Source organism: Rattus norvegicus, chromosome 15 (assembly GCF_036323735.1).
Source record: "Rattus norvegicus strain BN/NHsdMcwi chromosome 15, GRCr8, whole genome shotgun sequence".
Lineage (NCBI taxonomy): Eukaryota > Metazoa > Chordata > Mammalia > Rodentia > Muridae > Rattus > Rattus norvegicus.
This window is the reverse complement of record NC_086033.1, coordinates 42,317,429-42,342,415: the sequence shown is the minus strand read 5'-3', so window position 1 is coordinate 42,342,415 and position 24,987 is coordinate 42,317,429. Positions and strand designations below refer to the sequence as shown.

The 24,987-nt window shown below is 46.2% G+C and overlaps 1 protein-coding gene and 1 long non-coding RNA gene across 11 annotated transcripts in view; one reads left to right on the top strand and one right to left on the bottom strand.

Annotated features, from left to right (window-relative positions):
- Positions 1-6,362: 6,362 nt before the first annotated feature.
- LOC102549097 (uncharacterized) lies at positions 6,363-22,318 on the top strand. 5 transcript variants are annotated; one of them, XR_005494041.2, is made up of 5 exons: positions 6,366-6,796; positions 10,178-10,288; positions 10,587-13,172; positions 14,518-21,234; positions 21,840-22,318. It is a non-coding gene; the product is annotated as an uncharacterized LOC102549097 (long non-coding RNA). The 5 variants fall into 5 exon arrangements; XR_005494042.2 differs by lacking the exon at positions 10,587-13,172 and having other exon boundaries at positions 6,363-6,796; XR_010058170.1 differs by having other exon boundaries at positions 6,368-6,796; positions 10,178-20,623; positions 20,984-21,234.
- The window catches only part of Pinx1 (PIN2/TERF1 interacting, telomerase inhibitor 1), a 59,243-nt gene continuing 43,624 nt past the window's right edge, over positions 9,369-24,987 (bottom strand). For 3 of the 6 annotated variants that reach the window (NM_001083337.2, XM_006252181.5, XM_039093331.2), the window contains one exon: positions 9,369-10,128. In NM_001083337.2, coding sequence (NP_001076806.1) covers positions 9,604-10,128 — 525 coding nt within the window. In that variant the 3' untranslated portion in view covers positions 9,369-9,603. The remainder of the gene's footprint in view (positions 10,129-24,987) is intronic. The other 3 variants (XR_010057822.1, XR_010057820.1, XR_010057821.1) reach the window with 1 other exon arrangement.

Here is a 24,987-nt window from a genome sequence, read left to right as displayed (position 1 = left end):
AGGCTCTAGAGAATAGAAGACGTGGTAACAACTTTGGAACCAGGTACACATGGGCTCCTGTCCTGGCTTAAGTGTTTGCTAGTTGAATGATCTTGAGGAACTGTCAACCAAGCAGTGTCCTGCTTTCCACATCTAGAATCAGAGTGGTCACAACCACCTGTGGGTGCCATGAGAATAAATGAAAATGTACTTACAGAGCATCGAGTCTACAGAGGGTGATGGTGAGACGGGTCGACTGTCTTTCTGGCAGCCATAACTTGGGCACAGAAGGCAGAACTGAAGTCCAAAGTATGATGACCGACGTGAGTGCAGAGAGCTGGCTTAGAGGGTATGAGTGTTCATCATGCAAGTGTGAGAATCTAAGTTCAAATCCCTGGCACCTACAAAAACATCTGGGCATAGTGGCACATGCTTGTAAGCATAGTACTGGGAGGATGGGGTGAAGACAGGTGGATTCTGAGAAGTTCCCTGGCCAGTAAGTCTAACAGAAATGGGAAGCTCTGTTCAGTGAGAGACCTGTCTCAAAGGAATAAGGCAGGGCACAATAGTGGTACCCAATTTCCTTCTCTGGCCTACATATATGTGCATGGATGGGTTTGTGCAAACACACAGAGGGGGGGGGGGAGGCATGAGAGGGAGAGAGAAGCTAGAAGATCCCAGTGTAGAAGAGGTCATAGGAAGCCATTTGGGGTCCCTCTCCTGTCTGTAGTGATCTTGCAACAAATTAACAAATTGTTGCCCGGACTTACACTTCTCTGTGAATTTTCACAGGTTTCTTCCATTTCTAGAATCCAGGACCCATGAAGGAAGTTCACACCAAAGCCTAGTTCCAGCGAAGGAGTTCAAGGTTCCATTGCCATCAGAAGAGCACAAATCATGCTGGCACGGACGGCCTACTCCCACCTACTCACCTACACTGGCCCTACTGCCCAAGGTGCACACAGACACTCCTTGGCTTGCAAAATCTTTAAAGGTTACAGCTTCCTCTTGACTCTGGATACACGAAATCAAGAACGCTCAATTTCTGTGATCCAGTTAACTGAACTGTGAGTATCCGAGGGCTGGGGCTAGGTCTCTGTCAGCATGTCTGCCATCTCTGGAAATGCTGTCTCCTGCAGGCTAGTGGAATGGCTACGTAAGCACTGTGCTGGGATCATCTTCCCACAGTATTCTTCACTCCCCCCTTCCTTGTGAATGCAGCTGTGTTGGTATGCAAGCACTTGAACAGGAACAACAAAACAGGAACCTGTATAGTGAAGGCCAACAAAATATACCACAGGAATAAAGGAATATACCACAGGACTAAATTCAGTGATGAAAAATAAAAGCAAGGGGCTGAGATGATCGAGTGGGTGGAGTGGGCTGGAGGGTAGAGTGGGGAGGGGGAGGATGGTTTCCCAGCAAGCATGAGGCCCTGGGCTTAGATCCCCAATGCTCACATACCAAAGGCAGCACATCTGTGATCCATTGCTGGGGAGGTGGAAACAGACCAACCAGCCAGGCCAGACGAACTGGTTAGTTCCAGGTTTGGTAAGAGACCCTGTCTCAAAGCATCAGGTGGAGAGCTGAAGAAGTGACCTAGTGGTTGAGAGTGCTAACCCTGCAGACACACGGAAACCAGAGTTTGGAGCCCTGAAAACGCTTGTAGCTTGGGCTTCTAGGGAGAGCAGAGACAGGAGGCTTCCTGAAGCTTGTGGCTTTCAGCCTTGCTGAGAAGGTAGGAGCCCTGGTTCAGAGAGAGGCCCTAACTCAAAGGAATGGGCAGTGAGTGGTAGAGGAAGGATGTTTAATGCTTTATTTTGGCCTCTGCACACACATACACACAAGTAGATAGATAGATAGATAGATAGATAGATAGATAGATAGATAGATAGATAGATCTTTAAAGTAATAAGTCGGACAGTGAATACACTCACGTACATATACACCCACATAACTACACATATAATAATAGAAAAAAAAACCTAAAACATAAAAAAACAAAGCATAGTGTCCTAAGTTTTCACACACTCAGGAAGAGATGAGCGACTGGGGACAGTCTGTGTGACAGAGGCCACTTCAGGTACTGGTGGCCGCTGTCCTCATTTGTTGGGTGTGGAGTGAGCAGTTCTCATTTTAGGGCTGGAGTTGTGGACGGATCCTGATTTGGAAGATCCCCAGCTGTGTCTCTCCCTCTTCCAGCTCACTTAGCATCATTTGTTCGCCTCAGATGGGCAGAGCCTTGCCTCAGCATGGCAGAGTTTTGCAATCCCTCCCAGCTAAATTGCAACAACTTGCTCGACTTGGGGCTGCCTTGGAGTCCCTGGCAAGGTAAGGATCCCAAAGCATGTCACCTGAGAAGTCTGAGTCAATGTAAGCCCTTCCCAGCCCTGCCCCAGGGCCTGCTCACAGGTTACCACCTCCAGTGGCCAGCCCTAAGCCTTCCTGGGACTCAGCTGGCTTCAGGATGACCTGACCACACCTTTCAGTGTCTCATCCTGAGCTTGTCAGGCCTGCAGGACCATCATCCGAGTTTGAGAGCTTGAGAGCCCTGATAATGACCTAGCACTGTCCTGTTCTAGGCCTTGTGTGACGAGAGGATGGCTGCCACCTTGCCTGTGACTGGGCTCCCACGAGGAGTTTCTACTTTTAAAGATGGTTTTCTTAGAGCACAACTAAGTTCACAGAAAGTTTAAGAAGAAGGTAGGGATTTCCCATGTGTCCCTGTGCCCCTCTACCCCCTGCTCATCCCATTGCTCCCAGAATCCACTTCCTATACCAGGGTGAGGTGGTGACTACAGGAAGTGAATATCTCCTGGCGTCCACAGTGGATGTGGGATCCTCTCAGGGCTCACTCAGTCTTGCTTTAGATGGTGTGTGCTGTGTCCTTGTCACAGTAAGCACTGGCTTTGCATTTTCTCCTTTGGCCAGTTGGAATAGAGAGTACCACCTTCCAGTACCAACTGTTGGGTATTTTGCTAGGCCCCTCTTACCCTTACTCTCTCTGCCCCCTGTGAAGAAAGGAGACTTGGAAGAAAAGGCCCTGTGAGGAGTGATATGAGGGTCTAGAGGTCAGGTGAGTCACAAGGAAGGTCCTCTGGGAGAGGTGGGTCTCATATATACTGAGCGTATGTAAGTTACATGTCTACATGACCAAAGGCAATTTATATGCGAAGGTATTTGTTTTAGCTATGATTGTAGAGGGATAAAGTTCATCATGGCACCAGGAACAGGAAGCTGAGAGGTTACATCTGGACTGCAAACAGGAAGCAGAGAGAGCAAACCGGAGGTGGGGTGAGGCTGTAAACTCTCAATGTCCACCCCCAGTAACACACCTCCTCCAGCAAGGCTCCACGTCCTAAAGGTTTCATAATCCCCCAAGCAGCACTACCAACTGTGCTCAGACACATGAACCTATGGGGGACTTTTCTCATTCAAACTACCATAGCCATAGGTTCATGGCCATATCAATACAAGACATTAGTCTATCTTCAAAAGTCCCCTTAGTCTTTCACAGTCTCAACACTGTTTAAACAGCCAGAGCCTCTTTTGAGAGTCAGGGCAATCTCTTAGCTGTGAGCCCATGTAAAAGAAAAACAAATTACATATTATCAACACACAATGGCACAAACCATGCTTTCTCATCCCAGAGGGGAAGAGGAGAGAGCACAGTGAGGAAACAGTGGACCAAAACAAGACAGGAGTCCATCAGGAAGGGCACCAAGTCCTACAGCACCTTGCCCGTTGTCTGTGACTTTAATTTCAAAGGGTTTAAATGGTGTTGCAACACCAACTTTGCTGAATATAACTTCCATTTATTTTGGGCTGGTTCCACTTCCTGGATACATCTCTCTTTGGTAGATCTCTCACAGCTCTGGATCTCCAAACATCTTGGGGTCTCCCCCAAAACTCAGGCTTCACTTTACAGCTTCCCACCCTGGTCTCTCTGGGCCTTCAGGCAGTGACTCCAGCCAGAACTAAAGCGCCATGGCACAGGGGAGCATGCCCCAGAGATTTGAGAGTGGAAAGGAAGGCCAGATGCACGCAGGCAGTGCCCACAGGCACAGCGGTCCAGTAGGAGTGCTAAGCTATGAGTTCAAGGAGGACAGGCCTGCTTCATCCACACACTGTCTGACCATAGCCAGTGTTCAGATATATATGCCCATGGAGGACATATGTCAGGCTGGGAACTCAGGGAACCTTAGGGAGGGGGTACCTAGGGGTGAAACTTTATTCCTGTGGTGTATTTTGTTGACCTCCACTACACAGCTTCCTGTTTTGTTGTGGTCTGTTTGGTATTGATGAAGAATCCTGAGGTGGAGAGTATATCTCAGTGGTGAGGAACTTGCCTAGAATACGCAAAGTCTGGGGTCTATTCCCAAACACTGCAAACAATTTATAATATTTGGGTTGTCAGGATGTCTTAGCAGGTAAGCATGCTTGCCACCCAACCTGAAGACCTGAATTTCATCTTTGGGATCCACATGGTGGAGGGAGTGAAATGAGTCACTAAAATGCATCTTACTCATGCACACGCGAGATACATGTTTTCAAATGTGTAAATCTTAAAGAGCCCTCCTATACTACTGTGTTTAAGGCATCATCCTGGGTGTGACAAGGACACAGATAATCACCTTCAGAGCAGAATGGTGAAAGCAACACATAAATACAAATGGATTTTGTTGGGCGCGGAAGTTTAACGACTAGAGATAGGAGACTGTCTTTGGAGTCTGGAACAGAAAGGGCTGCAGAAGTCATGGAGGCTTGTGGGTAGAGAAGTCAAGCTCTTTGGGTTAAAAAGAAAGTCTGTAGCAGGCAGCCAGAGCTAAGGATCTCCAAGGCACAGGAAAGAATGTCCAGAGATCAGAATCGAAGGGAAGGCCAGATGCATGCAGGGCAGTGCCCATCGGTAGAGGGGTCTCGTAGGAGTGCTAAGCTGTGAGCTCTGGGAGGACAGGCCTGCTTCATTCACACTGGTGGGGGACAGGGGAGAAAATCTCTGCACCTGAGTTGCTATTGGTGGGGGGGGGGATGCGGTTCCCATGACAACAGCAGGTCCAGAGGGCAGCCAGGGAAGATGAGCTAGAGCTCCCCCTGATGACACCTAGGATTTGAGAAAGCCCCCTGGAGAGGCAGTTAAAAGCTTGGTATCATGGAGGTGCAGACAGACCTGGGAACTATCCAGGATGCAGCAGAAACATAGGTCAGGAGCATCTCTACAGAGGGAGAGGGAAGAAGAGCACAAGGTGGAGGGCAGGAAGAGCCAAGGAGTGGAGAGGAGACTGGGGAGGACATACATTATGGCATGGCTGGAGGAGAGGAGGTGAAGGAGAGTAGACACGTTTGTCACGCTCCTTGGTCATGAGCTCCCAGACTAATCGCCACCTAACTGCATCACATTTTAAAGCCGAGTTGGACATTTTAACAGACCGTTCAGTGGTTGACTTGGTCCCTTCCGGGCTAAAGGGTTATCTCTGGCACTGAGTGGAGTAGGCTGTCTCCCCAGCTCCTTCTGTCTTTGTCCCCTCGGCAGACCTGCTATGGCACAGTCACTGGAGGGTAGCTGGCTCTGGCATTCACATGGTCTCCAGGGTGGGCAAAACCCACACCTATGGCAAAATGTGTGAAGGAACACGTAGAGAACGATCAATCATCGATAGTTAATCGGCGAGAAATGCTGTTGATGGGGAGTGTGACAAATTCACTCCAGGATCAGGTTTAATAATGGGCTGGCAAAGAATTTTGGGAAGCTTCTGGCCCAACAGGAGCACTGACAAGGATGTTCTCAAGATGAAATAGTGATTGGGTGGAGGGGAGGGGGCTTGAGCCTGGGCTCGTGCAAAGACAAACCGGGAACGTGGGTATATGTTCATGGGTCAGCTCTTCCCCCCGTGAAGCCTAAGATTGGTGATCGAGACATGTTTTTACAATAACTTTTTGGCATCTATGTTCACTTTCCCAAGGAAATCCAGTGTGGAAAATTCCAGATGTAATTAGTTACAAAGTCCTTCCCTCAGTTAAAGAACTCGTTGCAGGCTTCCTTACACGGTGACTGTTAACTTTACACGAAAATTTAACTCAGGCTCTCAGTCCATTCCCTGCAAGTATCAAGTATCACCTTTACATGAACTCTGGAGTGGCCCGCTTTCTCTAGTCCCTTCTCTACACAATGTCTCTGTCTGCCTTTCCCTCCTTTTGCTGGATCCAGAAGGGTTTGTGCGAGTCATTTAAATATATTCAGTATTTCCTAAACAGACTGCTTGTGTGCAAGGCTAGTCACCTCCTTTATTAGGACATGGTACTAATTTGCTCACAAATAATCGCACACCATAAAAGCACACACCGGGCACCCGATCTGACCTCTTCCACTCCATGCCAGCACAACAGGCTCTAAACTGCAGCGGCTGCAGAAGCTGAGAGAGATAAACAGGGTGGCGGGTGGGGAGGAAGTTCTTACTCAAATCTAAATACAGCCGCTGCTTGCTGATCCAAGAGCTGAGATCACTGGGAGAGATTGCAAGGAAACTTCTCTGGTGCTGATTCTTCTGAGCAAACAGGTCTCGGCCTGCTCCTGCCACTCAGGGGACAGGTGAAGAGAGAAACAGAGGCATGGCCTGTGTAAGAAAACAAATGCTAGTTTGGGTTTTATCTTCCAAAAGCATCGATATTTACTACAAAACAGAAGATTCTTTTAACCAGTCTCCAACACAGGTTGTAAGAAGCTGAGTTAGTCAAGTTCCCAACAACTGCAGGGCCAAGGTGGAGAGGAGGCCCCTTCGGGGATTTCCAACTCACCCAAGGGCACGTTCGTGTACAGGTAAGACCAACGTGGGTTAGCTGTAGAGCTTGCCAGCTGCTTCCCTGTGCAGGTAAGTAATCAAACTATGGGGCGATGCAACCCAAGGGCCTACAAGGCAGGTGAAGCTGGAATTGAGAGTCAAGGGGGCCCAGGGTGGTGTGGAGAGGGCGCTGGGGCATCATGGGGCTTTAGGGTAGCATAAATCTCCAGCCATCACAAAAGGCCCTTCTGTGAAGGGGAGAGGAATGAGGTTACCTCACAGGGATGAATGACAATTTAACACGTTGATTTATTTAAAGTGCTTGGAATAGGGCCCAGCACATAAGACTGTGCTTAGTGATAATTGTCTATTAAAATCCACAGAAAGGGTTGCTGCAAGACAACACGGGGGCATCCTGTCAGAGGGCTGCTCTTCTTCTGGGAACCGAATGAGGCTGCCGAGGAAAGCAATGAAGGATGCAGCATTGCTGCATTTTTATCTGGTGGAGTAACCCAGGCAAAGGCGAGGCTTGTGTGCTAATGATTTTATAAGTATCCAGACTATCACACGCAGTTCCCTGTGTGCTTATCTTATTATTCCAACTTCCCCTCTGACCCACGGTCTCAGAGGGAGACCAGCAGGAAAACATGAAAACGGAGGCTTCTGGAGAAAGTGTTCTGTCTCTTTCAAGGCCAAGCACCTCTCAGTTAATTATGCACATGCCCTATCCCCCCAGCTACCTATTTAAGACCATTGAGTGGGGGTTACGAGGCATAGCAACTTGCTTTATCCTCAGCACACAAAGATCACCCAGCTCATTAAAACTACAATCATATTCTATATCCCTCTCTGGAGGGTGACCTGAAGCCACTTGCATGTGGCTGCTGGGGATTCATCTCCCCAGTTAGCCTAGATGGATCTCACAGGTTCCTGATCATGCAAACAAGTCTGTTCTCTTCTCCCCTCCCTCCTTCCCCTTACACCAGGGATGGAACCAGGCAAACTCTACCACTGAGCTCCAGTCCTTGCCTCTCCCATTTTACTAACCTAGGGAACTAAATTCAATATAACTGGGGCTGGAGAGCTGGCTCGTCTGTTAAGAACACTTACTACTCTTGGTGAGAACCCCCTCTGGGTTCCCAGCATCTACATGGCAGCCCACAACCATCTATGACTTCAGTTCCAGGGGATATGATGCCCTCTTCTCACTTCTTTGGGCACCAGACACACCCACAGAGTACATACACACATGCAGGGGAAACACCCATGCACATAAACAAAGAAACAAGTCTTTAAACTCAATATCACAAAAGGTAAAAGAAGGTAGCCTACGTGTACTGGTAAGTTAGGGGTTCCTTAGCTTTCACACAGCTGTTCTCCGGTCTGCAAACAAGCAAACAAAGAAACCATGAAGAAAATGACTTTAAAAACCTTTGGGGCTTTATTGGCTTGGGATTCTAATATCCAGGGAACTGGATACTATTTCAGGCTCCATGTCTAGGATCATCTCTGAGGTCCTAGTGGGCTGGCTGTCTTTTGAAGCCACTGATACTGTTCAATGTTCTTAGAGGCTAGATCTACTCCATGGATTATTTTTTATATCAAGACTTTCTGAACCAAATTTCCTATGTAACATGTGACCCCAGGAATTAAAATCAAGGGCAAAGTGTCACAGTGTGGGCATAGGCCTACCTGGGTGGTCCCTGCTATTAAACAGTTCTGTGAACAATATGGCCATTAGCACAAGACTGCCCCAGAAGGATTCGAAACAAACAGGGAAACCAGGAACTAGAAATACAAGGAGAGCTAGAAAGAAGAAATGAAGGAAGGCAGAGGGGAAAAAGCAAAGTGGCAGAGAGACACAGGCTGAGGGATCAGGCTATACCACCACACAGCAGGGCTGGCTGGCTCACAGAGGCACCTGGAAGGCGTGTGGATGTGTGGCTAGGGGAGGGAGTGTGAACATGAGGCAACAGCACCTGGCCTGAGTTTCTTGGATACCCATAAATATCTATACTTGCAAAATCTTCCTTGTGGCAGTCCTAATGCAGAGCCTGCCTTTAAGGGGGCATAAGTTTTGTGCCTCAGTTTCTCCATCCACCCAACTTTCTGTGGACTTAATGATCATTATACACAAATAAGCCCACTCCAGGGGATTTGGTCAAGGAATATGAGACAGAAATAAGGCTGACTCTACACTGAGGAATCTCTGGTGACCTATGAGACCTAGGGACTCACTGTCCCCAGTTGATGCTGTCATCAAGGGAGGCCTGTGATGCCTGGTGGCCAGCAGTCAGCAGAAGAAACAGCCACCCACCAACACTGAAGCACAGTGTAGCAAAACACTCACTGGGGAATGCAGTCATGTAATTCCCACTTGGCAGAAATGTATGGCTGGCTACAGAACAAAAGGAACCATCTGCATCCAAGCCACTGCCTCTTAATCCCTTAATTAGACTAAGTCCTTCAGAAGGAAGCAGCAGTCAGTTACTGAAGGAAACCAGAGCAAACACACACACACACACACACACACACACACACACACACACACACACACACACACCTGTATTTGTATGGATATGAATAAATACTCATGTGAAAGGCTCAGAATTTAAAAAAGAATCTATTTGTTTATTGAAAGTTATTTTATTTATTGAAAGTCACGATCTGGAACATTCAAATCAGTTCTCCTAGGAAGGTGGCTTGAGGGAGATGTGGGGCATAGAGCCAGCAACCTGTGGGCAGTTGAAAGATGCTGAGCTGCTGGGGCTCGCTGCACTCTGAGCAGGCCAGAGCGTTCTGCCCTGTGGTGTGCTGAGTGGCTGGAGACCCTGCTAGCCACACGCTATCTGGAAACTTTCTTCTTCTTCTTCACTGGTGCGCTGTCCGGTGCAGTGTCTACTGCCACTCCTCCTGGCCTCTGCAGCGTCTTCTTTGCTCTCCTCTTCCTGGGCTTTGGGACATCATCCTGGGTGTCTGGTGTCTGCACACGATCCTCTGCAGCCTCCACAGAGGCGTCGGAACACTCGTCCCCACTGGGGCCTCCAGGCTGCAGCTCGACTTGGTCTCTCTTCTTGGCCGCAGGCCCCCTCTCTGCTTCCACTCGCTTCTTCTTTTTATGCCGCTTGGCCTTGTGTTGGGGAGAGTTCTCTATATCTGTGCCTGCTGCCTCTTTGGTTTTTTTCTTTCCCTTTTTCCATTCAATGGGGGTCTCTGAAAGGTCAGACCCTGGAGCTGCGGCCTGTGACTTGCTCTTTAACTGGGCCATCCTCTTGGCAAAATATTCCTGGATGGTGAAGGCACTGGTTGTGGTTGTGGTCGTGGTCAGGGAGGTGTCCGCCTCATCCGCAGTGGAGTTGCTGCAGCCGTCCTGGGGGACAAGAGTGAGAAGTGATTATTAACACTCATTCATCCCACAGAGCAGCCAGGAGGAGCCACTTGAACCCACTCACGATGAACTTGAGCTGCAGAACCTAGAACAAGGGGATCACAGAGAACTGTGCGGGAGAAGGCCAGACAGATCTCATCTGGTAAGTGGCTTCACAGACTTTGGAAGAAACATTCTCCTAGAAACAACAATGCACATGAGGATTAATCCCAGAGTCTTCTGCAGACACAGGGACGCGCATGCCCCAGAGCTCTGTGATTCTGCAGGTCCTTCTGTGCTCATCTAGAAACTTGGATGTCGTGCATTTCAGCACTCGTGGCTGGGCATGCTCTGCCACTGCAGTTCAATTACAAAGCAGCACATCGGACTCTACATTTTCCTGACACGGTAGCCCTCAGAACTTTCAGTGAAACTAAAACGACTTCTGTTTGAAATTCTAGCAGAATCAACGTCCTACTGAATGACGACTGGGCTTTGAGTTCCACTGCAGCTCAGAGTTCCATCAAAGGGCATCAACTCCAGGGCATATCAAATCGACACTGGCTGTACACTTTCCAGCCCATGGCTCAAAACCAAATCCATGCAGTTAACTTCGAGATTTAAAACAATAAAATTCAGAACTAATGAGATAAATGGTGGATAAGTTTAAATACTCTCGAGGGTGGCTAGGAAATCAACTCGGTTGCTGCACAAGCAGGAAGACCTTAGCTCAGAGCACAGCAGGCCAATTGTGTGCACCTGGAATTCCAGATGGGGAAGTCAAAACAGGCCGACCACCCAATCAACGAGCTCCACGTCCAATGAGAGACCCTGGTTCAAAAAATGACTGTGGAGAGCTACTGAAGAAGACACCTAACACTGACCTTCTAGTCTCCTTAGAGACCAGTGCTTCTCAACCTTCCTAATGCTTCGACTCTTTAACACAGTTCTTCATTTGTGATGACCCCCAATTATAAAATTATTTTCATTGTGACTTCATAATTGCAAATTTTCCACTGTTATGATTTACAATATAAATATCTGATGATCTTGGGCAACCCCTGTGAAAATGCTGTTGGACACCCCCAAAGGAATTGCGACTCATAGGTAGAGAACTATAATAGACTAATACTGAAGGAAACCAGAGAGTGCATGTGCGTGCGCGCGCACACACACACACACACACACACACACACACACGTACACACGCACATGCATGCACGCACACACACACATGTTCTCACACACATACACATGCATGCATGCACACAAACACACACACACACACACACACACACACACACACACACACCTGTCAGTCAGCAAATGCTGCTGGTATCTCATCAGGTTATTTGAAAAGAAATAGAAGTTAGCAGCCTTAGGTCTCCAAAATCAGGCCACTTAGTCTTTTTGTTTCTCAAATGTTGAGTGAGGACTGGGATTCTGCATGACAGAATGAAACACCTTCTTAAGGCTCTCAGTACTTGCCAGTGCTAGACTGATGGACAAGAAAGATCTTGCCTCCCATGTAAGGGCACACACCCATAGCCATGCAGAGACACGGGCACTGGGAAGGTGGCCCACTAATGTAGCAGAGGTCTCATTGGTGGCTGGGTGCCAGGTTTGAGGTTGGGCCTTGTGTTCAGGTCGTATAACCCTGGCTCCCTGTCCTTTGGCTTATTACCTCAGAATTCCTGTTCTCAATAGGTTAATAGCAGGAACTGGCTGCTGGTATTAATCATCCTTAGTTATTAGGAAACATAGGCCATTTCTGAGTCACTTACTCAATCTCCCGGGTCTCTAATCCCCCGGAAGCATGGGCCTGAGCAATTCCTATGTCGGGGAGGTTCTGCGGACTCAGGCTCACCACTCAGCTCAGCAGGGGAGGAAAGAAGTGCTGAGTACCAGCAAACCCCCCCCCCCCCCAGGAGAGTGGACAAAGCTCCTGTGGCAAGAGCTGTCCAGCAGGATAGCCTCCTTGCCTCATCATTGGAAAGCTACCTTTTTTTTTTTTTTCTTTTTTTTCGGAGCTGGGGACCGAACCCAGGGCCTTGTGCTCGCTAGGCAAGCACTCTACCACTGAGCTAAATCCCCAACCCCGGAAAGCTACCTTTTGGTAAGGCTTTTCTTTCTAATAGCTGGCAATTTGATACCTGAGGGAGCAATGCTCAGGACTCTCATTCTACACACTGACAAGCAAAAACCAGTTTCACTACAGTTTAACCCTAGTTCTGTAAAACACAAAAAACATATATAGCTTTATAAGAAAATGAATATTTTCAAATCTTGTCTAATTTCAAAGCAAGCAGTTACCTTTTGAAAAAGCATTTAGAAACGTTTCTAATATATGATACAACCTCAAAGAAAATCTATCATACTTAAATGTGACTTTTCTACTCTGTACATGTGGAGAATGTCTTGGGTTCATAGCAGTGTCTTAGAAACTAGTAAAACCTGACACCTTCGGGTTTTATGTAAAACATCACAATGGGAGGGATGACCAATAATTTTGCCAAACATTTCAGTTACATTCAAGGGTTTAGGATCTCTCTCTCTCTCTCTCTCTCTCTCTCTCTCTCTCTCTCTCTCTCTCTCTCTCTCTCTCTCAAAAAGGCCTGTTGGGATTTCAGCTATTAATCCTGTTGGGGGAGCTGAGGATGAGCTCCCAGGTCCCTTGTGCGCTGGCAGCTGCTCTGTGCAGAGTGCTGGGGCCAGACCAAAACCAGGAAGTTCACAGCAAACTTACTCTGACCACCAGATCAAGCCAGGCCAACAGGAAGGTCAGCTTAGTGCATCCATAGAACAAAACAAACAGATCCACCACCTCAGAGATGCATTCCTCATGACATACTGTCCTCAGAGGGCTACAAGAGCCACCCACACGCCAGGCCCTGGAGGGAATGGTACTATGCAGACATTCACAGATCTATTTTAAACTCGGTGGAAAATAATCTCAAGGCTTTGTCTTCTAGGAACAGGCAAGAAGGTGGGAGCCTAGATTCCGATGGTCACTTCTGAGGTTCTCTTTGAGGAACAACGGCTTGGAAGTGTGTACCAATTCTTTGTATCCCTGAGGGTTTGTCCAAGAAGGGCAGGTTGTGGTGGGAAAGTGTGGCGTCTGGAAGTGTGGCCAGCACTCTGAGTTGCAATGCAAGATTCTCACAGTTCCACTCTAACATCATCAGCACTAAAGACAAATGCAGGGAGATGTGTAAGCTTTCTCCTGGGCCCACGGAAGGAAAAGGTGGGAGAGCATGGCTTTCTGCATGGCCACAAGCCTCCCTTATGTGGTTGTGGTTGAGCTTCTGTAATGGGCACATGTCCTATGTAACTATTAAGGCAATTTTCTAAAGAAAGGGCTCAGGAGTGAGGGGATGGCCACAGAATTAACAGTCTCTTCATTGTCCCATCTTCTGTTTCATTGACTATTAGGAAGAAATGCCTGCACATAGGCCAGTGCAGAAGTCTGATGTTTTCTCTGTATTTCTGAAGTGGCTTCTGTTTTTGAAATAGTGCATGAGGCAGGTTCCTGTTAACACGGATATTCACAGAGCCTCTGATTTTCTTACTTTGGTTAGAGGTGCTGAGTTCAGTGTGTGTTTAAAAGCCCTAATGGCAGGTTTCCCCCAAGAATAACTAGGGTTTCACTTCTACCCAATCAATAGTGTACTGTGGGTTGGAGCAGACCACTCAGGGGAGCCTGCTCTTCACTTTATCAAGTTGAAAATTTAAGGACAAAAGAACTCTGTGAGATAGCTGCACTGACACACACGAGAGGAAATTGTAGCCAGAGTGCCCATATCCAGTTGGACTGAAGAGGGCAGCCACCTCAGTGTGCCAGACACTTAGCTCCATGAGTGGCTCACGGCATGATCAGAACAAGCTCTGTCCATTACAGGGGCCCAAGAGACTCGGGGCATAGGCACCCTATCTACAGGTATGGAAGGAGTAGGATCCGATGCCATGCTATGGAGTGCCGAGCCCTTGCTCCCCACCACAGCGCCCCGTGTCACGTGCTGTGTTAGCTTTTCCCTTCAGAAGATCCTGACATTAAAGTATATCTACTGTTGTGTAACCTACAGACAAGGCTTCAAGCTCAGTTCTGAGGACAGATTATTAGCTGAGGCATCAGCTTACTGTAGAAAAACAAGCAAGCAAGCAAACAAACACTCATCTTTAAGATGAGGAAAACCTGATTATCAAGCTTACAGTTCACAAATATGATTTTTAAAAATGCCCTGAAGCCAGGCCTAATAGGTTTGTAATTTGACAAATTAACATGTAAATTTCCTTTATAGAAGCTTCCCTTTACACTGGCTCTTGCTCAGGCTGGCTTTGAACTTGCTGTGTAGCCTGGGCTAACCTTCAACTCCCAATCCTCCTGCCTTTCAGAAGTCCCATCCTCACTTGGGCATCTGAGGAGCTGCCTACTCCACGTCAGTCAGCTTGTACTCTTGGTTTCCTCATCAGCAATGAGCAAATTCAGGCACTCGAAGGGTGCACAGTGTGAGGACCTCAATGACATCAAAGAGAAAGGACAGCAATGCAAAGGACAGCAATGCGAAGGACAGCAATGCAAAGGAAAGCAAGAACCCTAACATGATCTACAGTGGGAGCTGTGAGTTGCCACCGTCTGCAGCCTGGAGCTGAAAAGTGTGCGCACCAGTCTGCTGTCATTCCTAGAACAGGTACCCTGTCAGAGGCCTGGTGGCTCAGTAGCCTCTGCAGAGCAGAAGCTCTACTGGACTCTAAAGAACTCCGCTTGTGCACCACTTATACATGCACACTGAGATGGACGGCCAGGAAAACGCCCCAGAGAGTTTTCTTCTTAATACTCTCAAAATAGTCAGCTTATTAGAGGGCAGGGAAAGCAAACAGTTGGAAGGGGACTTTGGGAGGTGTTTTGGAGTTGATGCTCTGGACGAACACCAGACACTACTGTGCAAAGATGTGTGTCAGAGGCAAACCTTTCAGCTCACCAACCCTTTTCACACATCATTGCTCACCTAAGTGACAGGAGGCCAGCATCTTTGGACTTGCCCGTTAAGACACAGGTCAGGTGCAACAGTAATCTCCAGCGAGCTTTTCTCACTGAAAAAGACATAGACCCCAGAGCTCAAGGGTAACAGACACTCAAGGGTAAGAGCCTATTACTTCATTGCTATTGCCCATGATAAACCAACTCTTGCTTCCACAACAGCCTGTCTGTCACCAACTTGTGCTGGATTAGTCTGTGGAAAGTTGAAGAGGCTTGGCAAGGGAGAGGGCTATAGAATCAGGACATCCTGTATGTCTCCCAGGCTCTTCCACACAACAAACCCACATGAGGTTGGAGTGGATCTCTGCAAGGCAGAAACCACATGTGTTCACTGTGGACAGAGATAAGCATGTAGAAGTGACTCTGTGTGACTGCCCAGGATAAAGACAAGACTGAGACCCACTGCATGTCACATAGACTTCACGCCTTCCAACAGAAGGGGCAGAATGGACTGACTGGTTACTTGCTCCAGAGCCTAGATATGGTCTCTGCTCTACGCAACTTAGAACTTCTAGGTCCCTCACAGCTACGTGTATCAAATCAGTGATGGGGCCTAGAATCAGCACAGAGACAAATGTCCACAAGTACCTCTGAAGGATTATCTAGATTAGGTTAATTGAGGTGGGGAGATCCACTATAAATGTGGATAGTACCATTCTTTGCACTGGGATCTCCTTAATAAAAAGGAGAAATGAACCAAGCACAAACATTCATCATTATGCTTCTTGACTATGGGGGCAGTGTGACCAGCCACTTCCTGCCCTACCATGCAGCTTCCCTGCTACATGGACTGTATCTGGTAGAGAACAAACCTTCCCTTAAGCTGCCCATTTTTTTTCTGGTATTATCCAAGCAATAAAACGAAATAACTGTAGCCACTTCTCTGAAAGTCATGTGCAAGTCTCAGGCATGGCTGACCTCGCAGGGCTACCTCCTTGCTTACTACCCACATGAGCAACTAGCTGCTTTTATTTTTCATTTTTGATAACTTACTTGCTTTGTAAATATCTTGAGGAAATTCTAAGCTTCTTGACAACAGGGGCCATTTTTACTCTGCTTGTATTCTGCATACTCTCTACTGAGAAGGGCATGGACAGTGTTCAACAAAAGCATCAGATAAAAATATACTGCAGGGAGGTGGGGAAGAGCTTCTGTCATCACCCACCCACCTGTTGGGCAGGCTGGTACCAGAAGGGGCGTGAAAGGGCAGGAAGCAAAGGGACCAGCACTTGCAGAGCCCCGTCTTCCATCCTTTCAGTCAAAACCCTGCCCTACGATAAGCACTGCTTGTAAGGAACAAGGGTTCTGTCTGGTGCCGTGAACCAGTTACGATGATCCTTAGCAATACACTGACCTCAGCTAAATGGCCTGAGTATTTCTCCAGTGGTCCATTATCTCAGGTTACCACTGCTACTTTCCAGGGGAAATGTCAATTGGGAAAATGAACAGTGGTATGGGAACTGTCACACTTCCTTTGGGATTAGCTGGACACATCAATGGCCTACCTGAACTGAACTGTTCTTGATGGAGTGTACAGCAAGAGATTCTAAAGCCCAAGAAAGCCAGCTCTTTGGACAGCAATTTAAGTTCCCTTACAGCCCCTGGCCTGAGACCAAGGGGTTGGAGAGGCAGCGGTCCAAATAGCTTCAGCTCAAACTAGGTACCAAGCTTCTGGGGCATCTCTGTGGTTTTATCCATCCCCTTCGTGGTTTCAATGTAATTGAAAGAGTGCATTCACTTACAAAGAATTACTTTTGTACTCACACAGCTTGTTCAAGCATAAAACCCTGTACTTTTTCTGTGTGACATCCATCGCATACATTTAGAATTAGGCTAAACACATAAAGCCTCAGTAGCAGTTAGTCTAAGGAATTTGCTTAAAAACCTCAGTCACTTTCAACATCAGGGAGTACATAAAGGAATCAGAACAACCCAAAAGCCTCTTATGGAAGATAAGTTTTGATATCAAGCAATGAAAACTTAGGGCTACCATTACTAGAATGGTAATTGTGCCATGACTTAACAAGCATGATGTATGTGCATGTGTGCAAAAAGGTATAGAACCCAGTCACAGGTAAGACGCCTGCTGTGCAGAGATTCCGAGACGGCGCTCCCTAAGACAGCGACTGAGAACTTACTCTTGTGGGCCTATATGTTCACCTCCTAGGGAGATTTATTTTCACGTTTCTGAGAAGTTGGGCAAGAGAATCAAATGAAGACTATTTCATAGCATGTGAAACTACATGAATTTCAAATGACTATAAAGCCTGAATCTCCTTCTCTTTCCTTACACAAGTACTAGTTATGGGTGCTAACTGAACTCTGGCTAATGGATCATTTAAAATGCAATCTACTTCTACAACCACTGGGCTGACTGACAACTTCTGGAATTACCAGATGTTTTTTTCTTTCTTTCTTTCTTCCTTCCCTTCCTTCCTCCCTTCCTTCCTTCCTTCCTTCCTTTCCTTCCTCCTTTCCTTTCCTTCTTTCTTTTTTTCTCTTTCTTTCCTTCCTTCCTTCCTTCCTTTCTTTCTTTCTTTCTTTCTTTCTTTCTTTCTTTCTTTCTTTCTTTCTTTCTCCCTGCCTTCCTCCCCCCACCCACATACCCTCCCCTCTATCCTTGGTTTCTTCTTGGTATTAAGGTTTGAATGTGTTCCTTGACAGTTCACATGTTGGAAACTAAACCCTAAAATGCACAGCTTAAGAATATTTGGAGGCAGAGCCTTTGGAGGTAGTGAAGGGCGACAGGCTCAGATGAGTGACTGCTCTCCAAGAAGACTAAGAGACATGAGCTCACAGGTTTGCTCTGTGTGTGTGTGTGTGTGTGTGTGTGTGTGTGTGTGTGTGTGTGTGTGTGTGTGTGTGTGATACCTCCCAGACACAGGAGGAAGGCCCTCATCAGATACCGGTACCTTGCTATCAAAATTCCCAGCCTCTAGATCTCTAAGAGATAAATCTTTGTTCTTTATAATTTGCCTCAGGTATTCTGCTAAAATGGCAGAAAATAAACTAAGTGGAAAATTCTAGTAAATCGCTTGCCATTCTGAATCAGTGAATGAAACCTTGTCTATCTGCCTAGATCATTACTCATCCTTTGTCCAGTGAATCTATACTGTATATGCTGTCTGCACTTTCGTCATTTTAATGGCTGCCTATGCAATCAGATGTTGTGATACTGTAGTACTGTGTTCAGGGATCCTCCTCCTCCTTCTCTTCTTTCTCCCTTTCTCTTCATTTTTCTTTTTGGGTAAGATCTCACGGAGTCTAGGTTGGCCTCCCTTCCTGTGAAACAGAGGGTAGCCTTGAACTTCTGATCCTCCTGCATGCTGGAATTACCGGTGTGTACTACAATGTCGGGTTTATGTAATTGGAGTGGGGGGTGTGGAGTCCAGGCGCTGTCTATTCTAAACAAGCACTCTAGCAACTGAGTTACATTCTCTAGTCCAGCCCCCTTGTTTCCTTCAATACTTCTCTGAATTTTAAAGTCTAAAGCATAGGAAAAGCAATGCTAGCAACTTGAGTATGCCAAAACTGTAAAGTGTATCCTCTAAGTGAAAGGCAGAAGAAGATGAATCATATGCTGGCGCTGCTAAGTCAAATGAATCTTCTACCAAAACTGTGACTATGGAGAAAAAAAATTCATGGTAGTTTTCTGTTGCACTTTAGGCAGTAGGAATGACTCCTTCCACCCATGGTTGCAGGCACTTCCAAGGTCTCAGGAACACATCCACCGTGAGCCATGGGAGACAGCTGAAAAGGCTTGGAACTGGAGGGCTTCAGCTATTGTCCTTTGCTAATGACAAAGGCTAACCTTGCAGGACTGCTGGAAATTGCAGTGATCTGCCATGAAAGAGAACTCTGGACCCGCCTGGGAGCCTACAGAGGTTTCTTTTGAGTTAGGCACTGAATTTCTCCTTGGAATTCATACACAGACAAACGACCCTCTGTGAGGTGGTAGGAAGGGAAGCAAACTGCAGACCAAACTCCTCACGTGAACGCCAATGTTAACAAAGCTTCGAGATCCTGTCTTTACTTCTTCCCCACTTGCCTGTCAGCTGCTTAGGCTACCTCTCATTAGGAAAAGCCAACATAAACATGTTTTAGAAGGACCATTCTCCATGGCAACAACTTTTCATGTCATGACATCAGAATCACTGACAAGTCATGCCACCTCTGGGGAAAAGAAAGGAAGGAATAGAGCAGCTTCTGGCCTCCCTGAAAGGTCCTCAGGCGTAGAAACTGCAGTGACTCACATGGCAGCATCTCATCTCACACTGGCCACAAGATAAACGAGGCTCTTCCAGAGCAGACGTGATCAATGTGACATAGGCACCAACTTCTTTGAATGGACTCTAAAAATAATCCAAATTGACTGTTGTTTATAATTCTAGGTCAACTGGTTCTCCCCCAGAAGCAGAACACACAGCTTCCATTAACAGCTGTGTAGGGCTCCATCTCCAAAGCAGAGGCTTCCAGGGGTCCTGACTCCTCCATTTCTCCTCTACAGGAAACTGAAAAAGTCATGCAGGAATCTTGACAACTCAAATTTGGGTACTTTTTTTCTAAAAAAGCAAAGTAGTTTAAAAAGACATTAGACTGTTGTAAGATATTTTAAAATCACCCCATAAGGTATCAGGACTTATTAAGGTGCGAGACTCTTTAGAGAGCGGGGCCTTGAGAGCAAAGATCTTTGTAGAGTACAACACCTTCAAAGATGTAATTGGTCAGGGTGCTACTCAAGTATATTAGTTTAAGATAATAAAATTGAAAAGAGCCAAGGTCCTTCTCACTTCTTGTATACTATTTAAGGCTATGACCTTCATGGACTCTACTCTGTAGAAGCCAGTCTAGGGAATCATTTAAAAATATATTCTTAGGAATAAATGTGACACGGAAAAATCACTTAGAATTTACTAAAAATGGATTAAAATTTTGACTCCAGTTACTCTGACTAAGCGGACCATAGCTCCCTTCCCTTCTTGTAGGCAGCTGGGGCTCCTAGGGCACCACAGAACACAACTGGAAAACAGCAGCTAAGCTTGACAGCCTAGACTATTTCACAACCTTACAAGTATCTAAGAAGCTTTCAAGAAGAAAGCGGGATCTTTAAAATTATGTAGTAGGTACACCTTTGACGTTTATACAACCTGAACTTTAGGCAGATACTCATTAAAAATCTTCAAGCAATCACTTCTTCCAAAGACAGTAACACGTATCAACCCTTGACTCCTCAACACTCAAGTGTGAGGTTGCAAACCCATCGGAGGAGGAACTCAAGGCTGGGCTGCAGGGAGGACAGTGATGACCTCTTAACCCTCCTCCATCAGATGGCCATGCCAGCAGCATGTCCTCTCTGCCTGCTTTTCCCATGCTCTACAGGAAGGTTCCTGGTCACCCTATTTTTATGATGTCAGAGGCTGAAAATCTACGAGAGATGTCACAGCCACCTTCCCAGCAGAGGTAAGGACAGAGGACACATGAGCTGGCATTTCACTCTTCTGCTCTGCCAACCAGGCCCTCTGGATGACACTTTCTCATTATCACAAAGGCCCTGAAAAACAGTTTGACTTATCAACAAACCCAAACTCAAATCTAATCCTTTCAGACTCAACCTGTGTCCTGGCAAAGCTCTAACCAAAGCAATCCTTGACCTAGAGCATGGGCGCCTGGCGGGCCCTCCTCATGCTTGCTGCTTCTGTGTGCCTGTCTACAGTGTTTTGCTGTGCAAAAGCTACATGTGCCCACCAGGAAGGCAGCTCACGCCTCAGTGACGCTGAGCAACTTTGCAGACGGCGGCTACAACCCACTTTCTCCTCCTAGGCTCCTCCAGAGTGAGGCCAGCCCAATCCTGTTTGAAGTTCTGGCTGCCAGGAGATGGCCGTTTATGTCCCCTGTCTGAGGACAGGAAAAGGACTGAGCCGTGTGCGAGGGAGAGATAAGAGCTGAGATTTCTGTCCTCAGCCCCTTATCAGCCCTTCCTGCAACTTTCCAGAGCAGACGGCAACATGACAGGCACTGAGCTGAGTTAGCTCGGGAGGCCTGGGCTCCCATAGCTTCTGAAGAGGATCAAGGTAGGGAGGGCGTGCCATGAGCTAAGAGAAAGTTTTTCCTTTATCTTAAAATAGTTTGGCTGAAACGAAATTGCCCTTTTCTCTGTTTAGACACACAGATATTGCATCTGCTTGTTAAAGTGCAGGACAGATATGGGTTTTCATAACTTCCTTTCCGCGTGGAATGAAGCATTGCTTTCCTTGTGTAGATCCCTGCCCAGTTTTGTGTTACCAGCTCTTGGGCACGTAGCACAGGGCCAGCCAGTGGGGATCCTCAGGCTGGTGCCTGTAAAGTCCTTGCTGCAGAGCCAATGTCTTCCACATGCGTGTGAGCCTCCCCATCCCCATCCTGGCTTTCTCAGGCCAGTACACACTTACAGAGGGCTGACAATTCCAGCCCCATGCTGAAACAGACCTAATGAGGCCATGGGATACTGATCTGAAACACGTCACACCAACGATAACAAGGATTACACTCTTGGGACCTAGGCTTTCTGAGGAAAGATGGAGGCGCAACCATAGCTGATGAAGAGAAATCTAGATTAAGCAGTAAATATGCATAAACTGAATAGTTCTCCTGACTGAGTATTGTTGCTAAATCTTAAATTTTCCTATTTTGCTCACAGCGGCAGGTTCTTACCCAAGAACAATACACTACACAGAACACCAGGAGAAAAACAGCAGTGAGACCTGGTGTTGCACACAGCTGGCCGCTGGGAAGCCGTGGGGTAGGAACACATCCCCAGTCACCCTGGCATTAGAAACAGGAGCATCTGTTCCCTGGCATAGCTGGAAAATCAATCCTCCACTGGAATGGAATGCAGCAGGGGACAGCATGTCAAGCAGACTGCCTAGAACCCGACCACCTTGAAGGACCTCGAGTGGGGAGCAGGTGCAGTTCATGCCACAGGCAGACAGCTACTGCAAAGACAAGAGATCGGGGGCTGCCTTTCCCTTACAGCCTACTACAACTCCAAACTACGGAACAGTGAGTAAGAGACTGAAAAACCAGGAGAAATAGAGCAGACAAGTGGGAGTCAACAGATACAACTGATTTGATTTAAACAATTCTTAAAAATAAAATGAAGCAATCTTGATTCTGCAATCAGCTGTCTGAATGCTTCACATAAAGATTCTATATGACTTTAAATCGTCGTGATTTGTACACACCCACAAAGTATTCTTTAAGATAAAGGAGTGCCCATCCCACCTTAGCAGCCCACCACTTTCACTTTTGGTACTCTGTGACACTGAACATGGGACAGGGGACAAGAGAAGGACAAGTTATATGGCACTGGGATGTGTGAGTAAAGATAAGAGATGACTAAGTACAAGTCCTTGAGTCCTAAATCTGAACAGGCAGTCCTATGATAAACTCTTATTTCAGCATAAAAACAAACAAAGCTTTAACATGTGACAAGAAGTTAAGGCTAGGATCTAGAACACATGGATTATCAAAATCCCCGGACTGTGGTCCCCAAGCATCACTTAGGGAACCTGGACATGGGACAGCACATGTTCAAAATCTTAGGTCAGAATAAAAGGAAGCTACCCAGGACCACTTACTGCCATATCAAAAGTACCAGGTCATTATCTTCATACAGAAACATCACAGATTTTCACATTGACTCTTCAACTTGAAGAAATTTTTCATCTCAGTTTTTTAGTGAAATCATTGGTGTTTTATACATATATATAGGACTATGTTATCGTCAAAGAGATAATTTTATTTCTCTTTCAGTTTGGAGCTTTCATTTCTTTTTCTTCTCTGAATGCCCTTGACAGGACTTCCAGCACTACGCTGAGCAGGTGTGGTGATGGTGAGTGGGACAAGTGCCTGCACCAGACCTTAGAAGAGTGGTTCTCAACTGTGTGTGGGTCGAATACCAAATATTTACATTATGATTCATAACAGTAGACAAAATTACAGTTTTAAGTAGCAACAAAAATAATATGGTTTGGGGTCACCGCAACACGAGAATGAAAGGGTGGTGGAGCCATTAAACTGTATTGGGAAGGTGGAGAGCCACTGTTTGACGGTAAGGCTTTCTGTGCCTCCTGTTGACTGGTTTGTTAGCCATAGATTTTTTTCATAAATGGCTTTTTTTTAATATTGAGGAATTTTTCTCCTATTTCTAAACAATTGAAACTTTCCATCAAGAAAGGATGCAAGATTTTCTCAAGTGCCTTTTTTTCTTTTTGGAATCAACCAAGATGATCATATAGTGTCTGCCTTCCCATCTGTTATTGGGCTATACCACACTGATTATTTAGTCTATGTTTAATAAATGGATCCAGAAAACTAGATTTCCATATGCAGTCTTCCTATCTTCCACAAAATAGGAAACTTGGAAATCATAAAATGTAGAAGATACACAAAAAAAGTGCTTTGTCTTTGGGCTTGACAGTGCTCTCTTGGACACTGTATTTTAAACTCAAGTTATAAAAGCAAAAACAAATGGGACTACAGCAAACTAAAAGCCCTCACACGGGAAAGAAGAGCCCCCCCCCCCCCCCCAGAAAAACACTGCAAACAATGCTAAACAGAAATCCAGTTTGTATCATTTGATGGAAAGAAAACACCACTTCATTACAACAGGCAAATACAAACAGATGCTTCTCTGAAAGGCCAGCATCTGTGTGACATCCACACAAAAGGTATCACTCATCATCAAGGAAAGGCAAATCCAAGGCTGCTATAAAATCAGACCTTAAAAAGGTAGGAGATAACATCAGAGAGGAGTAAAGAAATAGTATGGCCGTTCTGGAAGATGATATGAAGTAAAAATGACCTCCATATGACCCATCAATCTTTCCATGAAGGAAATAAAGTCTTCATCTCAGAAGACCTGCATTCCAGTGTTCATTGCAAGATTAAGTCTTTTCACTGAACATAACTCAAAAGACATTAGACTGTAAGAAAGACACTAAAATAGAAATATAGCATGTTCTCACTTATATGTAGATTTTTAAAATCTAATATGGAGCTGAAAAGATGGTTTAGCAGCTAAGAGTACCAGCTGCTTTTGCAGCTCCCACTATCTGTTAACTTCAGTTTTAGGAGATCTGAAGCCATTTTCTGGTCTCCATGGGCACCAGGCATATGGTGCACTTTCATATATGCAAGAGGTACACATACACGCATGCAAGCAAACATTCACACATAAAAATAAAGCAAAAACATCTTTAAAGCAATGAAAACCTAAGATTCAGAAACAGAGAAAAAGTAAGGGTTATCTGGGATGTAATGAGGGAAATGAAGGCCCAAAGACACAGAGTAGCAGGCTGTGGGATGTTAAAGAGAGCTGTGAGGATCAGGTTAAGAATTAGACGGTGAGGCCTCCTGCTAAGTGACTCATAGCTGCTTTTGCCATGGAGGTGCATAACTGTGGCCCTGAGGAGGGCACTGATGACATGTTCACTTGCTTTACCATCAAAATCAGTTTGCTCCATATATGCATCACATAACACCACATCTGCACTCTTCACATACCTCTAATAAAACATGTTTACAATACAAGGAAGTACCTGGGAACTAACCTGGAAGGTTCTCATTAGGTAAAGACAGAAAGTTTGCTCATTAGCAAAGACGGTAGCTAAGATGTGCTGGTACAAATAAATGTATTCCAATGTGCGGATAATCCAGAAATGGAAAATTTGTCAGTTACCTTTGAGGGACTGGAGAATGCCATAATCATTCCAAAAGTTCCTAGATCAAGGAGCTGAACAAAAGATCCCTCCTATTTTCCTACAGAAACAAGGCCTCAGGACACT